Source organism: Podarcis vaucheri (assembly GCF_965113315.1).
Source record: "Podarcis vaucheri genome assembly, chromosome: 2".
Lineage (NCBI taxonomy): Eukaryota > Metazoa > Chordata > Lepidosauria > Squamata > Lacertidae > Podarcis > Podarcis vaucheri.
In genome coordinates this window covers 116066168-116090429 of record NC_138760.1, presented here as the reverse complement: position 1 = coordinate 116090429, position 24262 = coordinate 116066168, and the positions used below count along the sequence as shown (strand labels likewise).

The window sequence follows — 24262 nt, the reverse complement described above, 5'->3', positions numbered from 1 at the left end:
CTAGAATCTTATTGGCACAAAGGTGGAGAATGAGTATGGTACCCACCAAGGAAGAGTGGCAGTTTAAAATGAATTGGCAGGCATAAAGAACAGGGCAAGAAAGAAAAAATGACAAAGAATATAAGGAGGATTGGAAAACGTTTATTGAATATTTTAAGAACCAGTATAAATAAGTAACAAGTGCCTGGCAGTGCTGTGGTCCATGGGGTCACGAAGAGTCGGACACGACTAAATGACTAAACAACAAGTAAATAGCCCAGTGGGTCTTGAGTAAATCCAGCAGAATAAAAATCAACAGAATTAACAGCATTTAACAGAGAATGAACGTTGAAGATTAAAAATTTGGAATACACTATTTAGCAGAAAGGTAAAGAAACCAAGAAAAGGGCAGAAGGGAAGCTATCAGACATTTATTTGTATGTTGAGATTGATATCAAAGTCGTACAACTGAGGGGTGGAGGAAAGGGGATGTGGGATAGGTTGTTTTTCTTTTGTTTTTGTATCAAAAATACAGATAAAAATTAAAAATAAAAAGGCATTTACATAACTTCTTAAAAGATCTTTTACAAAAAGAATCAATTTTGCTAATTTTCAAAAATTTTATGATACATAAATAATTTTATGATACATAAATGCTGCACAGATATTGACTCGTGTCCTCAGGGTTCTTTGCAAGGAAATGTGGTCCTGTTCGGAACTCTAATAACAATCTGAAATAGAAGAAACAATTGATGGATTTCTGGCAGAACGGTTTAAATCCACAAATCATCAACTTCTGCCCTCTCCACTTAGTTAGCAAATGGCTAGGTTCAATGTAGAAGACGAATGCCTCTGCTTATGATTTTTTTGGTGACAGATTTCAAGATTCATTATAAAGACAAGTTTTTAGCTGATGTTGTGCAAAGATCAGGTTGAAAGTGTGCAGGCACTGAAGCCTAGTTCAGATCATTTGAGGTTTTGTATGAAGCTGTGAAAAAGCGTCAGAGTTGAGCACTCCTATCTGTAGTCTCCTGTCACATACCAGATTTGGTGGTAAATTGTTTCCATACATACAATTTGCTGCCTTTCCTTCTAGAAACAGTATCTAGGTCATACAATGGAAAGGCGTACCTAAGCATGTCAGAGAATTGTGACAAAAACAGAAAAGAAAGCAGAAATGGTGGCAGCTCTGTGGTCAGATAATCAAGTGAATACAATCGGTATTTGTTCACCTGATTGTTCTTGCCTTCTTGATGTCCACAAATGGTATGTCATTAAATACTTTCTTACATTGTTTTGATGCTTCCTTTACACAGAAATGAATGCAAGTTGCACAAACGATGTTAAATAGTAGACAGTGAGCTGAATATTGTAGCATTAGAAGGAAATCAAACTGCAGTAGAGTGGAAATAGTGCTGATTGTGATTAAAATGGGCCAGAATGGAAATTGCTGATTTCTTACATCCCTGGGACTTACCAGAATTCCTCTTGGCATATGACTTTTCCTGCTGTAGAGTTTACATTCCTCATATACGCATCAGGGTGATTGCAGATCCACTTTATTGGTATGTGGCACCGGGAGGCAATGACAAACTCCTTGCTTAGATATGTACAGTATTCACTTCCTTTCACTACCAACCTGCAACACGAGGAGGAAAGGTGAGATGGGCAAGCCAGGTTGGCTGCTCTGTCTTGTACGGGTGGGACAGTGTCATAAACTACCTAGCCAAGAATCCATTAGCAAGCCGCATTGTGTTCATCACAGCTGAAAATCCCTTGACTGGTGGCCATCCAACCTCTCTTTAAAAACCTCCAATAAAGGAGAGTCCACAACCTCCCAAGGTTTGATTGTCCGACAGCTCTTACTATCAGAAAGTTGTTCCTGAGATTTAGTTGGAATCTCCTTTCTTGTAACTCGAATCCATTGATTTGGGGCATGTGTTGCATGGCTTGATTATATTGCATGACTGGGAGGCCGGTCAGGGAGCAAAGCAGGATTGTTAGATAGCAGATTAAGAAAGTGTGAGAGTACATGGCTTATGTTTCTTGATTATACTCATAAATCTGCCTCCCTAATGAAACCACCTTTAACATTATGGAGAGATCTGATCCACGGATAAGCTCCACCCTATGTGGTTTTGTTCTTTGGTTATATGACAATTCCATAGTTTGTAAATCCCCCACCTTTCAGCTTAATTGATTGACCTTAAGAATTATGAGAGTGAGAGAACAAGGATTTCTCCTTGCAGGAGCGTATCCATGCCCAGCGTTCAGTCTGGACACTGAGGTCCAGCACCAAGGGCCTTCTGGTGGTTCCCTCGCTGCGAGAAGTGAGGTTGCAGGGGACCAGGCAGAGGGCCTTCTCGTTAGTGGCGCCCACCCTGTGGAACGCCCTACCATCAGATGCAAATAAATAAAAAACTCTCTGACTTTTAGAAGACATCTGAAGGCAGCCCTGTTTAGGGAAGTTTTTAACGTTTGATGTTTTAATATTCTGTAGGGAGCCACCCAGATTGGATAGGGAAACCATGCCAGACGGGTGGGGTATAATCATCATCATCATCATCATCACCCCCATCCTCTTTCTCCACACCAGAGGTAGCTCTAGAGCCTTAGCTGAAGCTTGTCAGCAGTGTGGATGGTTTCTGTGTGTCTGGTGAGAGGTGAGAAACCGCAACATATCAGGAAGGTTACTGAGAGGTTTATGCTTTGAGTGCAATTCTGATTCCTTGAAGGTCACATTCTGGAGTGATTTTTGGTTACAGATTCAGGTTTGGGATCAACTCACTGTACCCAGCATGCCTCCTGCTTAATCCCAATTCAAGAGAAGAGCAAGGACTCACGTGTAATTGTATTCTGACCCATCTGCCCATATCCAGGTATCATTGAAGTCCTTCCGGAGGCCAATCCAATGGTCAGCTTCGCCCTTGAACCGGAGCATGAACACCTTGGTCGAAAACACACAAACAGATTAGAGCAATGCCTCCAAATGAGCCTGCTACCTCAAATAATGCCAATTGTGGGAGGAGAACAAACTTCTGACAGAGACCTGGGCAGTGAGACAGGAGATACAAAGAAAGTGAGGCTTAGATAGCAGAAGGAAAGCTGTGCTGAAAAGGGAGGAAGGAGGTTCAAGGAAGATAGGAAAGTGGCTGAAGGAAGAGTATATGGCACTTGCGGCCCTTGAGATTTTGTTAATCTATAATTCCCATTATGGCTGCAAGATGGATAATTTGTTTACATCAAGATTCAGGTTGGTAGCCGTGTTGGTCTAATGCAGTCGAAATAAAAATAAAAATAATGAAAATAAATTGTCCAGTAGCACCTTAGAGACCAATTGAGTTTGTTCTTGGTACAGTGGTACCTTGGGTTAAGTACTTAATTCATTCTGGAGGTCCGTTCTTAACCTGAAGCACCACTTTAGCTAATGGGGCCTCCTGCTGCCGCTGCGCCGCTGGAGCACAATTTCTGTTTTCATCCTGAAGCAAAGTTCTTAACCCGAGGTAATATTTCTGGGTTAGTGGGGTCTGTAACCTGAAGCGTATGTAACCTGAAGCATCTGTAACCCGAGGTACCACTGTATAAGCTTTCGTGTGCATATCTGAAGAAGTGTGCATGCACACGAAAGCTTATACCAAGAACAAACTTAGTTGGTCTCTAAGGTGCTCCTGGAGATTTTTTTTATTATTCTTGTTTGCATCAAGCTATGACAAAGCCAAGTTACGTCCCAGATTCTCTTTATATTTCCATAAGGATAGCTCATCCTTGGTGTTGTGCAGAAGATAATTCTCACAAACCTTTATACATTTGTTGGTCTCACCATTTCCAGCTCACTCTGAATCACAGCCAGAGAAGAGCCCTGGGAAATGCAAAAGCTCTGGGCAGAAGTCCAGTTTCTTTCTTCTTCTGAGAAAAAATAACACTTCCCTTCATAGCCAACCCAGCCAGCCGGGCAAGCTGGTCCCAAAACAGCACAGTTATTCCCATCAGGGCAAATCTGGTTGGATTTCCCCCCTGCAAGAGAGAGAAAGTTCTGCTCTGAACTGGGATCTGCACATAACATTTCAACCTCCGGCTTGGAGGGAGGGCAAAGAAAGAACCAATAAGCAGCAATTGTAGCCCCTGGATTCAGATGCATCTTGGAGGAGGAAAGGGAAGCAGCAGTAGAAGAATCACACAACTTGGGGGAGCTTTGTTGCTCAGTGGCAGAGTATCTGCTCTGCATGCTGACAGTCTCAGGTTCAATTTTTGGCATCTTTAGGTAGGGCTGGGAAAGATCCCCTCCAAAGTCCCAGAGAGCCATTGGCAAGAGCATGGATAATAGTGATTCAGTCAAAGGCAACTGTTTTCCTAACTGCTGCTGCTCAGTGTGAACTGGCCATTAGAAGCCAAAGTGCTGATGGAAGACAGAGGTCATGACTGGGACAGACCTGGAAGAAAGCACTAAGAAAAGAGGCAGAAAACTCACCTCTCTGGACAGCAAGAGCAATGATGGTGATGAGGAAGAGGAGGATAATAATGAATGCAAATAAGATGGTACACTTAGATGTGATTCCTCTACCCTGATAATTATGGTGATCCCCTGAAATGAAATTAACACACACAAATAATGGTCTTGATTTACCATTACTAAGGAAGAACACAAATCTCACCTACAAGGCGTATTTCACATGTAGCCACATCAACACACATACAATAAAGTAAAACTTCCATGATAAACTGGGTTGCTAATACCAGAACTCTTGATATTATTGCAATATCTATTTATTTTGGCATTCAGGAGTATATTTCAATTTTGCTTCTATCTCCTGCGTTGCTAGCACAGCTATCTCTACAGCATCTTAATATGCCAGGTAATATTTGTATTTGTTGGAGATTTTCCCAGCTCTTTTTCTTTTTGGTTAAATTCACACAGAATCTTTTTGTATGTTCTCCTGTCTCTCTTTTTTAAGTCACGAGTTATGTTGCATAAAGTAACCTCTTATATATGCTTTACTTGCCTCCCACACCATACGTATTTCTCTACCTTTATCCAAATTATTCACAAAGAATTTTAATTTGGGGCTGGAACACATTAGCCAGCAGCCTTTGGGCACCCAGGCAGTCAGATTATTACTGAAATATGAGTGACAGCCGCTCCCCCTCCCCACAGGAAGACTTGGAGGCCTCACCTCACAGATGGCCCCATCCAGCTCATCCACAAAGCGGATGTTAAACTGGGCAGGTGATTCTGCGGTTCATCCTTGGGGGCAAGAACTGATCACTACTAGGAATAGCAAGAAGGCAAATAGGGATAGACCCTTGCCAAAATAAGACATTTACTCAGAAAGAGCAATCTTTTACCTATAGCTGAAGAATTTGACTGGTCTCACAGACCATCTACAGAACTGATATGCATCTTCAATTATCTGAGGATATGCAGAAGACATCTCCCCGGCCTCTGAAACGTGACTCACCTTCAATCCTTTTCAGTATATCTGAGGCAGGAGGGGCAGAAATTAAAAAATTTTGGGAAATGATATATAATGAATTGAAGAAAATGTTTAAAATGACATTTGTAAAAAAACACACACAAAAAACCAGAAGCATTTTTGTTAGGGATTGTGGGACAAGACCTGCTAAGGAAAATAAGGAATTTATTTATGTATGCTACAACAGCAGCAAGAGTCTTGATAGTACAAGGATGGAAGAATGAGGAAACCCCGACAAAAGAACAGTGGCAAGAAAAATTGATGAACTATGCAGAACTGGCTAAACTCACACATAAACTGCAAGATAAGGAAACAGTGACTTTAAAGAAGAATGGGAACTTTTTACAAATTATTTTAAAAGACAACAAAATGAACTGGACTCCTTGGCAGGTTTTGAATAAACATACACAAATTTATTGTTGATAACATGATGGACAGATATGTAAGGATATATACAATTTTATAATATGCAGAGAAAATATGTGCAGTGAAATCAGGGAGAGGATCTGAGGGAAGTCCTTGGGGGGGGAGTGGGGGAAATTATGTAGGTGATTATATGGTTTGATAATTTGTTATGTGGAAATTGAGCAATAAAAAATATTTATAAAAAAAGAAAGAAACTGAACTTGAATAGTAAGCAGAGCCAAAGCTCTCCAGATGCAGCAGTAGCCAAAGATGACATTTTGTGCTTATGTGGACTCCCCTGCCATTGCCAATTGCTTTTCTGGCCATCATGCTGTAGCAGTTTATTCAAATCTTCATTATTCTTTGTAACCAAAAGGCTTAGCTATAATAAAAACCACCTTCTGTTTAACCACTTATCTGGTTGCTATGGGGAAAGGGGAACTGTGTACAGGTAAATGAGCTGTGAGCTTATGGCATGGGGCAGGTGGCTTCCTCTTTCCCTTAACCACGTCTGCACTAGGCATGGGGAGGAAGACGGGGAGGGGCCCAGCATAGAAACCACCATGACTGCCAGATGGGCAACTGCTTCTGTTTCTATGCTGGGCATGGAGGGAACAAATGCAACCTATTCCAAGCCCAGCAAAGGAGTCAAGGGGACTTTTAATCTCACTATTCTTCAGGCACCCCTCTGTCTTTCTAAGCTGCTTGAAACAAAGGTGTTTGAATTGCCATTTGCTCTGATTGAGCCCTAAAGAGCAGTTTTACCCAGTGGGAAGCAGCTGGACAAGAGAAAGCATAGATAAGTCCCAAGATGCAAATTAATAATAATAATAGTTGTTGTTAGTGTTATTAATTTTATTATTTATACGCCGCCTATCTGACTGGGTTGCCCCTGTCACTCTGGGCGGTTCGCAACAGACTATTAAAAACACAGCAAAACATCAAACATTAAAAAAACTTCCCTAAATAGGGCTGCCTTCAGATGTCTTCTAAAAGTCAGATAGCTGTTTATTTCCTTGATGTCTGATGGGAGGGTATTCCACAGGGCGAGCACCACTACCAAGAGGGCCCTCTGCCTGGTTCCCAGTAACTTTTTAAAAGGCTCTCTGAATACCATCATTGTGGGAGGGTTTTTTCCCACTTCAGAAAAGCTAATGAAATGCAAAGATGCAAATGAGTGGCCCGGTGCCTGTATTAACTCCTGGAAATAGCGTTGCAAAAAGCAAAAGCAAAATTGGAATCTGGGGTGCCTGGGAGAGGGACATGAAACAAGGAAGGCCTTTAACATGCTGTATATATTTATATGCTAATTCTCAGCTACTGATGCAAAAGATACTGGATTTCAAAATTAGGTTTTGCTCCAAAGCAGAGAGATTGAGGCAATCTTTTGGCTAATATTTTTGCAGGGCTTAATAAAGATAATCCTTCAAACATTAAAGGCTTGTATACCTCAGTTTATACATTCCAGCAGCTGTATATAAATACTTCTGGAAAACAGGCTCACTTCAGTTAAACAAATCCCAATAGGATTTTCAAGAATGTGGGCAGAGCTCTGCAGAAAACCACGTCAGTGTGCCGCTTGCAGCAATTTCCACATGATTCTTGCTCAGACAGACCCCCAAGGACAATGTGCAAAACCTCTAAGCAGCTTATAAGAAAGTCACATTACCAATGAAAACATTTAAAAACAATAAATTAATACATTTAAAAGGAAATTACATGTTTTTACTACTTGTTTTTAACTGTTCTCATTGCTTAGAGGGGTTTTTTTTTTTCAATCAAGCAGTGTATAATTTTTCAGCAATGAAGAAGAAGAAGAGTTTGGATTTGATATCCCGCCTTTCACTCCCTTTAAGGAGTCTCCAAGCGGCTAACATTCTCCTTTCCCTTCCTCCCCCACAACAAACACTCTGTGAGGTGAGTGGGGCTGAGAGACTTCACAGAAGTGTGACTGGCCCAAGGTCACCCAGCAGCTGCATGTGGAGGAGCGGAGACTCAAACCCGGTTCCCCAGATTACGAGACTACCGCTCTTAACCACTACACCACACTGGCTCTCTGTGAACTGAAAAGAGACAACCATCTAGTTTTAGAGGGCGTGATCATTGATTAGAAATCAGGAAGATGCATGTGTCAGATATTCCAGACTGATTAATGCAGCATATCAACATTACACACACACACAGGCTGCCATATGTTTGGAAATTTCCAGACATTGCCAGTATTTGGCCTTTGAAAATTGCTTCTGGCTGGAAATTTCAGAACCAGTTTTAAATGTCTGGGGAAACCCAGGCATATGACAACCTTTCGGCAATTATCTGCATACAAGGAGGAGGCATGGGGAAGAGTTGTATCTCAGTGGTTCAGCATGGACTTTGCATGCAAAAGGTCCCTGGTTCAAATCTGGGACCTGCAATTATTCCTGGGAAAGACTCCTGCCCTAAACCCTGCAGGGCTACTGCTTGCCACTGAGCCAGGTGGACCAAGGGTCTGACTTGGCAGAAGTTAGTGTCCTACGTAAAAGGTAATTGAGCAAGAATTACGAGGTGCAGGAATTTATCCATTTGCATCAGCAGATACTCTACAGAGAACAAGACTAGCTCCTGTACAGACTCCACACGCTGCAGGTTTTGTGAAGTGGCATCGGCAAACATCACAATCTTACCGCTTAATATTTTCTTCTAACTTACACAGGCGAGAACTTGAAGAAAAATGTATTTGGGAACTGGAAGGGGAGAAAGGCAGACACACACACACACAATGTAAGCCAAACGCCAACAGGTTTATAAACTAGGCATGGAGAACTGCTGGCCCTCCAGATGTTGGGGTCCTCCAACTCCCATCAGCCCCAGACTGCATAACCAACAGGGGCAGGAATAGTGGGGCTTTTAGTTTTAGGGATGCAGGTGGCGCTGTGGTCTAAACCACTGAGCCTAGGACTTGCCGATCAGAAGGTTGGCAGTTTGAATCCCTGCGATGGGGTGAGCTCCCGTTGCTCAGTCCCAGCTCCTGCCAACCTTGCAGTTCGAAAGCACATCAAAGTGCAAGTAGATAAATAGGTACCGCTCCGGCGGGAAGGTAAACGGCGTTTTCGTGCGCTGCTCTGGTTTGCCAGAAGCGGTCTAGTCATGCTGGCTACATGACCCGGAAGCTGTACACCGGCTTCCTCGGCCAATAAAGCGAGATGAGCGCCACAACCCCAGAGTCGGCCACGACTGGACCTAAGGGTCAGGGATCCAGCAACATCTGGAGGGCAAGAGGCTCCTCATTCCTGCCCTAATTCCCAGGGGAAAATATAGCTGCCTTGCAGGCTACACGCTTGCATCCATACACACCACAACCAGCTGTCAAGGAGGCTCTGTAGCTTTTTCAACTTACCTGCCTTTCTTATGTTGGACAAAAAATACCTGGATTGGGAAACACCTTTTCCCCTTTGGGCAGCTTCTGTCTCTTCAGGCGCTCTCAGGCTGTCTCTCTCTACAGCATCATCATCATGGCTTATCATTTCTCCTCTCTCATTGCTGTCCAGCACCAAGTGCCCAGGCAGAAGAGATCAATTCCCCTCTGACGGCACCTTCAGGTTAGAAAAAAAATAAAACATACTGTTGAATGATGCTACTCCAATTGATTCCAGGGGTTCCAGACCCTCATCCAAGGTCCGTGTTTCCTTTTGGAAATGAGGCACAGCGGAGATTGTGGTGCCTTTTATGATATACGGTTTATTTACACATAGATACAGCCAGGGCGGGACGTGGGTGGCGCTGTGGGTTAAACCACAGAGCCTAGGACTTGCTGATCAGAAGGTCGGCGGTTCGAATCCCTGCAACAGGGTGAGCTCCCGTTGCTCGGTCCCTGCTCCTGCCAACCTAGCAGTTCGAAAGCACATCAAAGTGCAAGTAGATAAATAGGTACCTCTCCGGCGGGAACGTAAACGGCGTTTCCGTGCGCTGCTCTGGTTCGCCAGAAGCGGCTTAGACATGCTGGCCACATGACCCGGAAGCTGTACGCTGGCTCCCTCGGCCAGTAAAGCGAGATGAGCACCGCAACCCCAGAGTCGGCCATGACTGGACCTAACAGTCAGGGGTCCCTTTACCTTTACAGCCAGAGCCAAAAGTAGATGGGTTCCCAGCATTAACACCTCAAAGCGTTTTGTTTTCCCATCCTTGGATTCAAATAGACACAAAACACAGCTCTGTCTCTCGCTTCCCAGCTTTTTGCTCACAGAAATTGTTTATAAAGTTTTCTGAAACACCCCCCCCCCAATCTTTATAAATTTTTCAATAGCATATTGCCTCGGGACTGGGTACCAGATTTTAGTGCCATTAAAGCCAACAATTAAAGAATTGTTCTGCCATAAAAAGCCAGGAAATGAGTCAGAGTTCCCTGATTCTTATGTCACTTAACGTTTGCTGATGACATCCCCCTGATGGTCTCTCATCGGAAACATCAATACCAGAGACTAGGGCTGTGCTATAAATCTATATATATTCTGATACCAGGTTTCAGAGCAAATTGTGGTAACAGTTGTTTTTTTTTAATGACTTTGTAATTTAACGCATATTGTGTATGTGGTATTAAAAAATCCCAGGAACAAGTGTGTCATTTGAACGTATGTTCAGCATGGCTGGCAATGTTCTTCATATACAAAGGGCATCTCTATTGCCAGAGAACGCCAACATGCAAATTTTCCTTGCAAAAAATATAAACTTCATTTAATCATTTTTTGTTCTGTAAAATTCTACCCATCCTTATTGGTTTGGCCTGGGTTATAAAATAAATGTAAAGTTTCCTGCCAATAAAAATATAAAATTTGCTTATATTTTGTTCTGATAAAATTAATCCATTACATTCTTTCTTCTTTGGCCTGGTTTAGAAAAGGAAATTAACCAACAATCAAATAACTGGTGTTGTGCGATGCATACTAAGACTCAATAGTAAATTATATTTGAATATCCATTCAAATATAATTTGAATATTTGTGACACTGAATTTGCTTTTTTCCCCTTGTTAAGTAGTGTAATTATTTTTTTAGGCAACCTTTGATATCAATGCTACTAATTACTTCTACAGCTTTAATTTTAGAGAAAATGTGTTACTTTTGGTAGAGTATTACTATAACGTAACAGTTGCAACAATATGTTAAAGGTTAAGTAAAAAATTATCAGGTTTAGAGTTATGTTCACCTTTACGTACCTCTTCATTTCCCCAAAAACATTCCAATTCCACCCATCCACTCCCCAAGAAAAAAAAACACAGTAAAAAATAGTGTTTTGCTCAATGGCTTCTAAATTTCCAGCTCCTTAACACCTCTGCAGTAATGTTAAGTCATTTTTTTGTTGCCTTGGACAAGATAAAGTGACTAACCAATTTAATCAATAACCAAATAGGTTTCCTGCTATGTGGTGTCCTTACATGCGTAACCCGGGAGGCCCATTTTTTGCCTTTCAAGGAAAATTCCCAGAGCTAGAAAAGCTAAAAATAGAAACAAACACTAGGGAGCAGAAACCAATACTGAAAAGAAAAAGAAGACCAAAAGCAGAAATCCATCTTGAGGAGCAGCATTTGCAAAAGGGGGAGCGGCACGGGCGCAGCCAGGATTTTTTGGGGGGGCAGAACCTCAGTTTGCTATGTATTTTTATTGATGGGGGCAGCTGCCCCGCCCATGCTCTACCCATGGAGGGGCAGCTCCCTCCTCAAAAGGTCTAAAAAGGTTATTTTGCAATAGCAATTTAGCTGGCAACAATGTTCACCTCAGGCTATGTCCTAGCCTTCTAAGCTGCAAAGCTCTTGACCCGATTTCCTGTCCCTGACCAACAATAACCAGCAACAAAAATGCTACTCTGCCACACCAAGAGAGGGATACAAGCCTTACCAGGATACCTGCAGCAGCAGCAGGCAGCAACCACACCCAGTTAAGTTCCTTCGCTGAGCTTCTGCTGAGGACAAAGCAGCCTTCAGGATCCGTGCAGTAATTACCTGGGCTGATGGGAAAACCCAGAACGGAAATAGCGTTTTTTCCCTGCTTTTTAAAGCATTCTAACATCACGCTGTGTGGCTGTGGTTTTCAACGCTGGCCTCTGTCCCTCTTTACTTCCCTCCCTCCTCTGACGCACTGTCTCTGCCTCTTAAAGGCTTGCACAGCTGTTCGTTGCAACAGCCCTGGCTGCAAGTTCTCCAGGTGAAAGATGCCTCTGGGGCTGGCCAGGGGGGCTGGTGCCACGAGCTGAGGCGGCTCAGGGACCATGGACAGCAGCAGCGGCTGCCCAGAGGCCTCCCAAGGAGAGGAGAGAGGAGAGGGGGCTAAGGGAGCCCTCCACAAGGGAGGGTGTTTGAAAAAGGGTGAGAGGCTGCCGGCTCTGTAGGCAAGGGGTGACATAACTGGGCTGCTGAGCCTCGCAGGGGCGCCACAGAAAGAATGTAGTTGCTCAAGGGAGCCACTCAATAGCCAAAATATCTGTGGTTGTTTGCTTGTGGGCAATGTAATTCCAGACTACGACAGTTGGGCAGAGGTACAGTTTGGAAGAGAAGCTCCACCTGAACTGAATTTGATTTGAAAAAAACTTTCTGAGTTCACCTCTCTCTCTCTCTCTCTCTTCATCTTTGGTTCCAGTTACAGATAGGTAGCCGTGTTGGTCTGCCATAGTCAAAATAAAAAAATTCCTTCCAGTAGCACCTTAAAGACCAACTAAGTTAGTTCTTGGTCTTGGTATGAGCTTTCGTGTGCATGCACACTTCTTCAGATACACTGAAACAGAAGTTGCCAGATGCTTCTATATAGTGAGAAGGTGGGGAGGGGTATTACTCAGAAGGGTGGTGGGAATGGGAGATTGGCAGATAGCTGAGATGAGCCTGTTGACGACTCTTAACGACTGCAATAGGTCTTACAGGAAAAGGTCATTTAAGGTGCTACTGGAAGGAATTTTTTTATCTCTTCATCTTTGTGCTTGATCTGGGTTAGAAGCCTTTGCCAACAATTAAACAGGCAGAGTATGGACACTGCACCTGGAGAAGGGGAGACTGCAAATGATGCAATGAATCACCCCTGCATAAGCATATGCTATGTTAGATTAATTTCAAGGATCTGGTCAAAGACCTTGCAATTAGAAAAAATATGAATCCCTTCCCCCCAAATAAAGTGGAAGTATAGATGGAAGCAGGGACACGGGTGGCGATGCGGGTTAAACCACAGAGCCTAGGACTTGCCGATCAGAAGGTTGACGGTTCGAATCCCTGCGACGGGGTGAGCTCCCGTTGCTCAGTCCCTGCTCCTGCCAACCTAGCAGTTCAAAAGCACGTCAAAGTGTAAGTAGATAAATAGGAACCGCTCCGGTGGGAAGGTAAACAGCGTTTCCATGCGCTGCTCTGGTTCTCCAGAAGCGGCTTAGTCATGCTGGCCACATGACCCAGAAACTGTACGCCAGCTCCCTTGGCCAATACAGCAAGATGAGTGCCGCAACCCCAGAGTCGGTCACAACTGGACCTAATGGTCAGGGGTCCCTTTACCTTTATAGATGGAAGCATTATTTTCCATCTTACTGTAGGTTTTGTTTCTTTTTTTAAAAAAATAAGATTTTATTTAGTGGTCTATTGTTATTTATATTTTGGGCCACCAAAGTCTTTTAAGTCCTCTAAAGGTCTTAATCCGGCCCTGGCTATACAAGGATAGGGATAAAATGACCAGTATCGTCCATGCCCTGGGAACCTTGAGACTGGATTACTGCAATATACTTCATGGAGGGCTGCCCTTGGGCTTGCTCCAGAAGCTTCAGCTGGGAGAGAATGCAGAAGCGAGACTGCTGATTGGGAGGAAGATGACTGACAGCATGGGATAACACTGATAACATCACAAGGGCAGCATGTGATAACAAGTGGCTGCCCTTGTGATGATGTGCAAAGCCCTGACCACATGAACCCTTGTGTCACTGACATCATCCAGAGAAGCCCTGTTAGCTGTCCCCTGTATTCCAGAGGCTTCACCAGTCTCAAGCAAAAGTTGGGCATTTTGTGGAACAGGAAAGATTTGGCAGAGATACTCACTTTTGATTTTCAGGTGTCTCTTGAAGATATTTTTATGCCAACAGGCCTATGCAGTTGTATAAAAGTTTATTGAGTAGCCAGTCATTTTAGTGATTGATTGAACTGCTTTTAATTGGTTTTTTTAATAAAAAAATATTGTATAAAAAGTTTGTATGATGTTGTATGAGGATGGCATATAAATGCTTATATAAATAAAATAAATTACAGAACTGTAACTAAGATCTTCATAGGATGCCTTTAGCCCTGCTGCGCCCTCCAAAGCTCTTATCTTGTGACAAGGAAACTGCTGGCACCTACTCTTTTCCAATAATCTCATTTAATAAAAACTTAGCTGCTGATATGTGCATATCCTGACCACTGACACCAGCTTTTAATCTTAGGCATGTGATGCTTTACAGTTATACTTTATTGGGATAGTTATTTTTTTATTTCTGTTTTTTTAAAAAAAAAACATGGGCGTCAAACGAAAAGCAGCATGTAAATTATTTTAAATAAACAATCCCCTGAGTGGATGGTGCGGCGGGCTGCTGTACCCACCTGAGCTCCCAGCAGCCTCAATTTTCCACTGATATGGTGTGTCGAGTGTATATATTAATGGCAGGGATGCAGGTTGCCAACTTCTTTAGAGCGTGGGCATTTGTGGAATTTTTATAAGGTGCTGTTGGTAGGTGTCACAAAATGGCTGCCATGGGGGCATATCATAACACAAAACTTGAGAAAGTAGTATACTCATTACCACTCCCTGCTGGTCCCCTCCAGAGTCCAGACATACATAGCTTCTTCTCCCTTGTCCTAGGAATTCCTTCTCTTTCCATTCTTTTCTCACCCCCCCCCCTGCATTTTCTATTTAGCGTTAAATGCTACCCAAGCAATCTCTCCCCCTTCCCTTCACTTGCAGTGATTTCCATGGGCCCCATGTGCTGTACAAGCACTGCCAAGGGATTATCTTATTCCCCTCTCCTGCCCTCCAAACACTTTCCACTGAGGTACAGCCTGGTGGCAAGTGTTGAATGCCTTGCTTGTTTAAGGCTAGGTGCCAATGAGAGAGAGAGAGAGAGAGAGAGAGAGAGAGAGAGAGAGAGAGAACTATCTGATAATGGAGAGATAATTCGCTCTTCTCCCCGTCTCCCACATCCGGGGACAGCAGGGAGATGCGCTGCGTCTCCCTGCTGTCCCCGGAGTGGTGGGGCAGGCAGCGGGGAGAAGCGCTCTTCTCCCCGCCGTCAGCCTCCAAACCACTTCGGGAGACAGCGGGATGGCGGCGTTCCGCCTCCCTCTGTCCCCCGACCTTGTGGGGCTGGCGCTGGGGCTCTCCTGAAGCCTGGAGAGCGAGAGGGGTCGGTGCGCACCAACCCCTCTCGCTCTCCAGGCTTCAGTGAAAGCCTGCATTCGCCCCATAGGACGCACCCACATTTCCCCTTCATTTTTGGAGGGGGAAAAGTGCGTCCTATAGGGCGAAAAATACGGTAGTTAAATAAATGTCTCCTCTTTAAAATGTCATGAGTAACCCAAAACTAAACTGAATAACTAAGAACCACCAGGACTAGAGTAACAAGTGATGCAAAAAGGCAGATAACTGCCCCTAGAAGTTTAGAATCTAAATTTCAACAGTGCAGCAATTGTTAATAAAGGGAAGGAGAAAAAGGGTGGGTATACACACACGAAAAAAAGCGCTTCTAAAAAGTCAGAAATTAAATTGTTATAACAAAAGGGGAAAAACTATGTAAAAACCGCTTAGAATTTTTTTATTATTTTTTTTGTCTCCAGCACCACCTGGTTTTGCAGGCTTATAAAGCATGCAAAGCACTGTTTTTTGACTGGTTGTAGCTGAGTCCAAAGAAGATGGTAAGACTATACTCAAGGCAAGTTACTAAACCCAGGAAGAGATTAAAACTAAGGCCTTAAATTGAGAAAGGATTCATGGGTTGGGGGTTAATAGAAATGTTCTGGGAGGGAGTTCTGAGCATTAGAGGGCAGATATTCCTGCTAAAGGAAGCCTTGGAAAACACAGTGACATCCACAGCCAGGTTTTCACACCCTCAGATACAGATCACTTCCCAAAAGCCCCTGGCCCCATTTTTCTTCCAGTTTCAAGTCTCACTTGCTGCTTCTTTGCAGAACTGGAAAGGGGAAGCGAGAAAACCATCTGCTTAGACTGAGTGACTAACAGGTGTACAGTGGTACCTCAGGTTAAGTACTTAATTCGTTCCGGAGGTCCGTTCTTAACCTGAAACCGTTCTTAACCTGAGGTACCACTTTAGCTAATGGGGTCTCCTGCTGCCGCCATGCCACCACCACACAATTTCTGTTCTCATCCTGAAGCAAAGTTCTTAACCCGAGGTACTATTTCTGGGTTAGTGGAGTCTGTAACCTGAAGCGTATGTAACCTGAGGTACCACTGTATGTTGCTGTAACCTTTGATGGAATACAGTGCCCTTCTTCGGATACCAAGTTGCTTTCATGCGCAAGCACACAAGAGAGGAGAGGAAGACTGTAAGCCGCATGGTCAGGAAGAAATGAAACGCTGTGAAGCGCAAGCAGTGAGAATTACATTAACAGTGCCCATTCACACACGCAACATTATTAATAACGCAACCATCCTTGTTCAGCAGAGAAGTGTAATTTAATTTAATGTACTTCTGCGAATTTGCCAAAATACACCTACCGTATTTTTTGCACCATAACACTCACTTTTTTCCTCCTAAAAAGTAAGGGGAAATGTCTGTGCGTGTTATGGAGGGAATGCCTACGGGTGGCATGCCTACGGATTTTCCTCCTCTAAAAACTACATGCGTGTTATAGTCGGGTGCGTGTTATAGAGTGAAAAATACGGTAAATACTTCCACAGAATTATTCAGACTCTTCAGTCCCTAACAGTTCTGGGTTCTCCCAAGGAGTTAACATAGGGATGCCAGTCACAGGCTCTTGCCATGTGCTGGGGCGACCTCTATACACACACATGTACACGTGTTTCCCCCCCCCCTCCATCTGGCCCCTTAATAGAGTACAATTGTATGATAGAAGCTAGGCAAAAGCCTTCTCCCCAAGTGAGGGGAGCCCTCCGCCTAAATTCAGCACAGCATTTTCCTGCCTCCTTTGCCATTAAGCTGTGACCTCCCTCAAACCCTTGCTGTAAATCTAAGCTGTCTTCTTCTTCTCTGGAAGGGTCAGGCTGGCGAGATGGTCTCCCCCATTCCTCCTCTGCCCAGTCCCTGACAGACAGAGGCTACACAAAAGCCTCCTCCCCAAGTGAGGGGAGCCCCCCTGCCTAAATTCAGCACAGCACTTTCCTGCCTCTCCAGAACTCCTTTATTCCACACACCCCCACAGACAACCAAGATCCACACTCCAGAAGCAAGCACTTATGCGGCTTCCCAATTCCCGCCTCCTCAGTCACCTTACCTCTTCTTCATTTAAGCAGAAGTTGGATGGCCATCTATCCTGGATGATTTAAATGAGATTCCTGCATTGCAGGGGGCTGGACTAGATGACCCTCAGGGTCCCTTCTAGCTCTACAATTCTATGATTTCAACATCTCCCACCCACCAGACCTGCTTCCAGTCTAGAATCTGTTCATATCGGGTTCTAAAGATTTTTTCCCTCCGGGACTAGGCAGAAATCCTTACCTCTCGATGAAGAGCATGCGGTGCTCCTCCTCCTCCTCACATTTTCCGGGGTGGGCCACTTTACTCTTTCCTGATTTCCTGCCACGATGTGTAAACCTATTGGCTGCACAGCAGAGGTCCTTCAATAGTAGCTCGAGTCCTTTTGCAGCTAGCAGTCTGGGGCAAACCACAAGCTTGAAAGGGGAATTTTAACAATCTGAACTTTCAATTTTGAAACACGTGGAAACTGATCTAAACGTTAGCCGCAGCTGTTGAAGCAGTTGCTCTCCGAGTAGCCAAACGAATCGGTGCAATGAGCAAAATGCCACAGAATCCATGACATTCTACCACAGCATTACTCAATCTGGAAGTCGCAAAGAGTTGGGTCTCTCCCGTCAGAAAACTCCAGGAAAACTCCAGTCAGAAAACTCCAGGAATGGGTCCTGGTGCCTTTGTTGTAGCTGCTGCTGCTGCAGCCACTGGAAGAAAAAACGGGGGCCAGGGAAGCACAACGCTTGATATTATAGTGACTGCAAGGCTTGTTTGTTTTTTAATGCAGTTATTGAAAACCCCTTGGAGCTCAACATTTGTTGTTGGAAAAGCGGGGTGCAAATATTCAAAAAGAAAAAAACAGCTGCAATCCTAAAATGAGAAACGTGTGAAAACCATGATGAACGGTTCCTATACATTTAAAAGAAAGTTATAAAAGCTGGGGGAAAGAGCAGCGTGTCTTCCTTGAGGCCCTTCAGGGTAGCCTGGGAAAAAATGTACAAGCGCTGCTGTTATCTTGAGAAATGCACCAACCGTCATTACCCTTATTTCCCTGGGAGTAAGAGCTGAGTAGGCGCGGCTAGAATTGCTCTGCTCATAGCTTTGTAGTAGTGGGTTTTCCACACAAACATGCACACAATTAGCATTTGGAAGCATTCCAGAATAAATAGCATCTACAGAAAGGAAGGGGGAAAAAAAGATTCTGCACGTTGGTTTAGACTTACCTAAACACGAATGGTTTAGGGATTGAAAGTTTATAGCGCAAACACACTCCATGTGCCAGCTGCGCAACAGACGGAAATTCAGTCAAACCACGTGGCAAAGACAAAGAGCCTCTGCTGCACATTGCCATATTTAGCAATTCACTGATAAATGTACCTATGTACTGGCTCAATCGGAAAATCTAACCAGAACATTTCTGGGTTCGGGTTAATTTTAGGACTGGGTTAGTGTTGGGGTAAGAATTAGAATCAGGTTGGGGTTGGGGTCAGTGTTTTACGTTTTCTTGTGATTTTGATTCATTTGAGGTTGGTTTGCTTTTTCAATTTGTTGTGTTGCTGCTTTTTCACAAGTTGCAAGTTTGCTGGCTTTCTGGAAATTTTAGTTTTAATTTTGAATGCTCAGCTGGGGAGCTAAGCCTCCCCTCTTCCCAGCTGAGATATTCCTGCCCCCACTCCTGCTTGCATGCAGTCAGGGAATGCCTGGCTGCCTTCAGGTGGTGCAACTTCCGGGCTGCTTCCACCTTCCCGGACCCCAGCAACTATTCAGCCTGGCTTCCTTCGGGGAAAGTGGAGGCAGCCCGGAAGCTGCATCTGAGAGCCCCTGCACCATCTGAAGGAAATGGAGTTAAATGTTAAATTGTGCATGATAAAAATACCACACCAGTTTTTAATTTGGTGGTTCCTGGGAGCTAAGGGAAAAAGAAACAGGAATTCGGAAGCCCCGAATGAAACCGACCCAAATGGCTGCTTTCCCAGAACACCAGACTCCAACCATGCAGATTTTCAGGGGTAATTATCCCTGCTGATTCCCCCCCCCCCCCGGGTAAAGGGGGGGACTGGTCGTCACCCGCAGTTCGTCCGATAACTGCCACTCGCTACAGAAAGGATGCTGGATGAGGCTGCACTGCATGAATTGGCAACTCTCCAGAGTCATCGCCATGAGTGGGGGAGAGCCCTGTTTCCTAAAATCACTAAAATTTGGACTAAGAAACAGGCGTGTTCTGGAAAGGAGGAGATAAAAAACCCTTGCTAATTAAATCAGTCACTGGATGCCAGAGCTTTGATTTGAAAAGGACTTTCATCGTGGTGCTTCATTGTGAGGTGAGCACCTATATCTTTTTCTACATTTGCTAATCACGACTTTCCAAACCTTGCAAGAAAGGAATTCAATATTTAAGCTGCGTAGCTCTCGGTGGAGAGCCCCAATTAGAACTGGCAAAATAAGATCAGACATGAAGAGGCTTGGGCTGAAAAAAAATGGCGGCTATGGCGTAGGAGAAAAAGAAACGGCCTCCCCCCCCCGGGGGGGGGCCTTAGGACATTTGGACACAATCAGGGGATATTTCACATTAAAAAACTGCATTTGGTTACATGGATTTCCTTTCCCTTTTCAATAGAAGGTGTAATGTAAATGCAAATGTGAAATTTTGATTTAGCTTGTTTCCTTAGGGCCCGGGGAAGCGGGAGTGCTTCCTTAGATGATCTAAGCTAAACATTCACCAAACAATTAGTGAAATATATCCCATGCCATTGCTTTTCTATGGACGTTCATTTATATTTGGAATATTAACTTATTAGAAGTCTGAAAGACCTAAAGACTGCTGTGCCATAAATCTTATCAAAAGAAGGAGGGTTGGCACCTGTTGAGAAAAGTGGGAACAGAGCCTGGAGCCTGGAAGATAAAGCAGAAAATCAAAGATGGGGTCACGGAGAGGACTATGCAGATCATATATATCTATATATATATATATAGATATGAATGAACAACAGCAACAGAATTGCCTCCTGTGTTAGAATAGAAATGGATTTAATGGACACGAGAGTTCCACACCAGGAATGCATAAAATAATGGTTAAGATTGGATTTATGAAGCTGGGGAAGAACAAAAGAAATGAACACAGGAACATTGTTCCTGACATCCAGAACATGGGAAGCTCCCTTGAAATTATTTAATTCAGATTGTAATATTGGTTTTATTGTGTGTGTGTTAATGTGGCAAGATTCAATTTTATTATTAATTGGAATGCCTTTAATTGAAAATTAATAAAAATTTTTTACAAGAAAAAGAAACTGTCCCAAATGTATTAAGTCGACTCAGGATTTGAGTATTCATCAAGTAATCGTTTGAGTGAATTGAGTTTCATGGGGAGGCTTGCAAGTGAGAAGCAACTATTGTTCATGTATGCCTTGCATGCCCGATTTTGGGGCTGCCCTGGGGGCTCCCCGAGCATGAAACCCCCAGCCCCCCAAAAGGGCTGCTTAACCCCAATTACAAGAAATGCGGGGGTGAGTTCCAAGGCACCTCTCGCATTTATGGGAAAATTTGCAGTTCGCCCGTTGGCAAGTCCCATCATTGAAATCCCAGCAGACTTTGTGATGAGGTTTATGCTTGGAGGCGAACTTAGGATGCCTGCTAGCCTCCTGCGGTTTGTTGTTATTTTCCGAATACACAATCTCAAACCATAATGGCTGATCCAGCTGATCCCATCTGGTGTTGGATAGGTGGGAAGCGTTCTGGCGAAATTCTGTGTCATAAGCAATTGCGGCATCTTCTCCCGCCAGAGCATACACCTCCCTTACAATTTTGAGGTAGCTGATAAGATGCCACGCCCGCTTAGGGTAGGCCACAGATACCACTCCCATAAAAACATAGAAACCCTCAAGCCAATTGGCGAAGGACCTCTCAACCTGAGGTGCCCCATTCCGGCACTTCAACTTTCCCCTACGCATCGCAATCCATGTTGGCACTAATTTGAATATGTCCACATATTCCCCGTTCAGAATTTTTGCCCGCAATTTTGTGCTCAAATGATAGCCAGGAACATTGCCAGGAACATCGTCTGTAGTGTTTACCTGTTCCACCAAAGCCCCGTCCTTCCACTCTAGAGTTCCCCCAAACCGTTTGCGGTGGGAGTTGGCTCTCCGCTCCAAGCACCAGTATGGGAGGGCCCCCAAATCCTCTCCTTCACCCCAATAACAACCAAGCGAGGCATCGCTATCATCTGAACTTGATGTGCCTGACTCATCATCATCATCAGAGTCGTCCTTGCGCCTTTTCTTCTTTCCTTTACCACTACGCTTCCTTTTGCACTTCTTTGCCGGAGACTTAGGCCCAGCATTCTGATCCTGACCAGGCCCCCTCTTCCGCTTTTCAGCTACTGCAACTGAAACCCCTAAGCCACTCGGTCCCTGTACCGTTGTTGTTGCAGCAGCAGCACCTTGAGACTGTGCTATTGCAGCCGCAGGACGGCTGGCCACTTGGGCAGCCTGAAACACACTAGCAGATGTGGTCGAGGACTGGTTAAACAAAACGGATGACATGCTAGGAAGCTCTGGCGTCAATTGTACTGGAGGCGGGTGAGAATAGGTATGGCCTGGAGAAGTTGGCAAAAAACCCGGAGGCGATGCCTGGGTTGAAGGAGGTTGGTAAGGTGAAAAGCCAGAAAAAGCCGACGAAGATCCCACCACATGACCCTGGGTTGAGGACAAGGCGTGTGATTGGTTCAGTGCCCGAGCTTTGAAACTGTGGACCAAGCCTTCGAGCCCCTCGATGAAACGTATGAAGGCGTGATTGGGTCTTGATGCGGGCACTACGTCAGTCTGGGTAGGGGGTATGACTTCAGAAGTTGCACCAACACTATTTCCCATTGCAGTCAGAGAAACTTGGCGAGGTAACAAACCAGACCCTTGACTAGTGGGGGCTTGGGCAGGAGGAAGCCTAACAGTCCCACGCCTGGTGCGTGGAGGGGAAACGGCCACCTTCTGCTTGGAGTTTACGGGCATGGCGACAATTCAATAAGGAGCTGAAATAACTAACAGATGACAGGACACACAGGCCGGCAGCAACGCAAGCAGGGCACTGAGCAGTGTAAAACAGGCTCAGCACTGTCTACACTGGCCAGCAGCAAGCACTACCCGGGCCAGAAGAAGTCAACTAAGGTCGATATTGCATAAGCAGGCCGGCAGCCAGCACCATCTGTGCACAGTGCAGTGTAATCAGCTAATCTCAATAGTGGCCACACTGGCAGGCAGCGGCACCTGTGCACAATCAAGCAAGCTCAGTATTACCTACAGCAAGCTTAACAGATGGGACTTCAAAAGGACTGTCTAGTACTGCTTAGACACTGGCTGCAACACCAGGAGGCAGTCAGAGGCAGTATTGTTGACACTAAAAAGCCAGCAGCCTTGGGCTTAGCACTGACCACACTAACCAGCAACTATAAGCACAAAATGAGCAGGCAGGCGATCAGCAAGAATCACCAAACCAACTGCAGAATCCAAATAGGACAAAACGTATTCAAATGAAAGCTAGAGTTATTATTATCACTTATTTCTTATTACTAGTTCTATTTTAACCTACTTCAATTTTGTTTATATTACTTTTATCAATTTTATTTTACAGTTGGGTAGAAAGTAAAAAGGCCCATGGAGCAGGGGATATAAACCAGGACTTCCACAGCCCAGTGAGCGACAAGGGAAACTGGGAAGAAAGTTAGGAGTGAAAACGCAGAATGAATCTAAACAAAAGTGTAACCACGCAGCTCAGAATTAATAAGAGGAAGGGGGAAATGCAAGCCTGCGAAAAAAACAACAACAACGCGCGCCTAAAAGCACAGAGGAATCCCAGCAAGCAAGTTGAGAGCTGGTGAAAGAGCTGCTTCCCGCCGTTTACTCAAAACAAGTGACGGGCCACGTGCCTCTCCCAAAATGACCGACTGCCCCGACCACGCTGCCCTTAATCAAAATGGCGACGAAGGCGGCGCCCCTTAAAGATCAGAAACCGAACTGGGCAAGCAAACCCAAAACAAAATAGGGCAACAGTCAGGATGCAAACTTCCAAGCCAAAAAGGAAGGAGAGTACCGTAGATTTCCAAAGCAACCCCAAAGTAAGCAGAAAGCCCCTAGAGGCAAGGGACAGAGCCCAGACCAAAGCAAATCAATCAATCAGGCCACACACAATCGGTGCCGCAAGCTCAAACAACAAGCAAACGAACCCACCCGCTCTCAAAAGCACCCACTCAGTAAATGCAAATAAACACGAGCACAGCCTTCCGTTCTCACAAAATTCACGGAGGAGAAGCAAAAGGGGTGTGTGCAGAAGAGTCTAACCCTACTGTTGAAATAAAACGTGCCGCTGGCAAACCGTACAAGAAGCCTGCTGAGCAAAAAATACCCCAAAAACCCAGCTTGCAGCCCAGCAGCTGAGAAGCAGGAGCGCGCGGCTGGTGCAAAGGCAAAAAGCCTCGTGCAGCAGCGGCAGGGAGCAAAAGCAGCAGGGATGCAACAACGACTGCACAGTCCTCTCTAGTCCTGATCCGAAGAAGAAGCAAGGAAGAAGGTGCACTGAGATTAAATTGTTCGCGGCCACACCCACCCTGCCAGCAGATTGGCTGGGGCTGTCCCAGCTCGGATGACTCGCCCGGCCGTGACGTAGGAGGGGGGAAGGCAGCCTCCCTCCGCCCCGACGCGGGAAACTGTGGAGGCGGGGCTGGCTGGTGGCTGCGACGCCGCCCCCCCGGAAAAAAAAAACAATTTCTGTTGCAGATGCCTCGTCCTCATGCCCGCAAGCCAGCAGAAACTGCCCCCGCACAATGCTGCAAGGAGGATACGCTCGCTTAGTCGACGCCTTGCAGCCCCAGAGGGAGGAAAGCAAAGCCCGTCCCCGTTTGGAAATTGGGGGGTGCGCGTTGCAATCGCGCAGAGGGACCTCGGCTACGCACAGCAAGCATGCAACCAAACGCTCAGCTTTGTGCTCCAGTGCTGCTAGCAATCTTA

General features: G+C 44.9%; 2 protein-coding genes across 2 annotated transcripts in view; both read right to left on the bottom strand.

The window, feature by feature from the left end:
* LOC309524915 (uncharacterized protein) overlaps window positions 1-23879 on the bottom strand; it is a 28725-nt gene extending 4846 nt beyond the window's left edge. The window contains exons 1-2 of the mRNA XM_082210147.1: window positions 22526-23879; window positions 19808-22463 (exon numbers count right to left, since the gene is read on the bottom strand). Of these exons, the coding sequence (XP_082066273.1) occupies window positions 20747-22270 (1524 nt within the window). The 5' untranslated portion in view covers window positions 22271-22463; window positions 22526-23879 and the 3' untranslated portion in view covers window positions 19808-20746. The remainder of the gene's footprint in view (window positions 1-19807; window positions 22464-22525) is intronic.
* LOC309526175 (C-type lectin domain family 2 member B-like) lies at window positions 639-9241 on the bottom strand (the record flags this gene model as incomplete). Its single annotated transcript, XM_082212090.1, has 5 exons — window positions 639-1618; window positions 2823-2926; window positions 3800-3993; window positions 4448-4561; window positions 9232-9241. Coding segments are annotated over 5 exons (588 nt in total), but the record flags the coding sequence as incomplete, so codon positions are not given.
* Window positions 23880-24262: the final 383 nt, after the last annotated feature.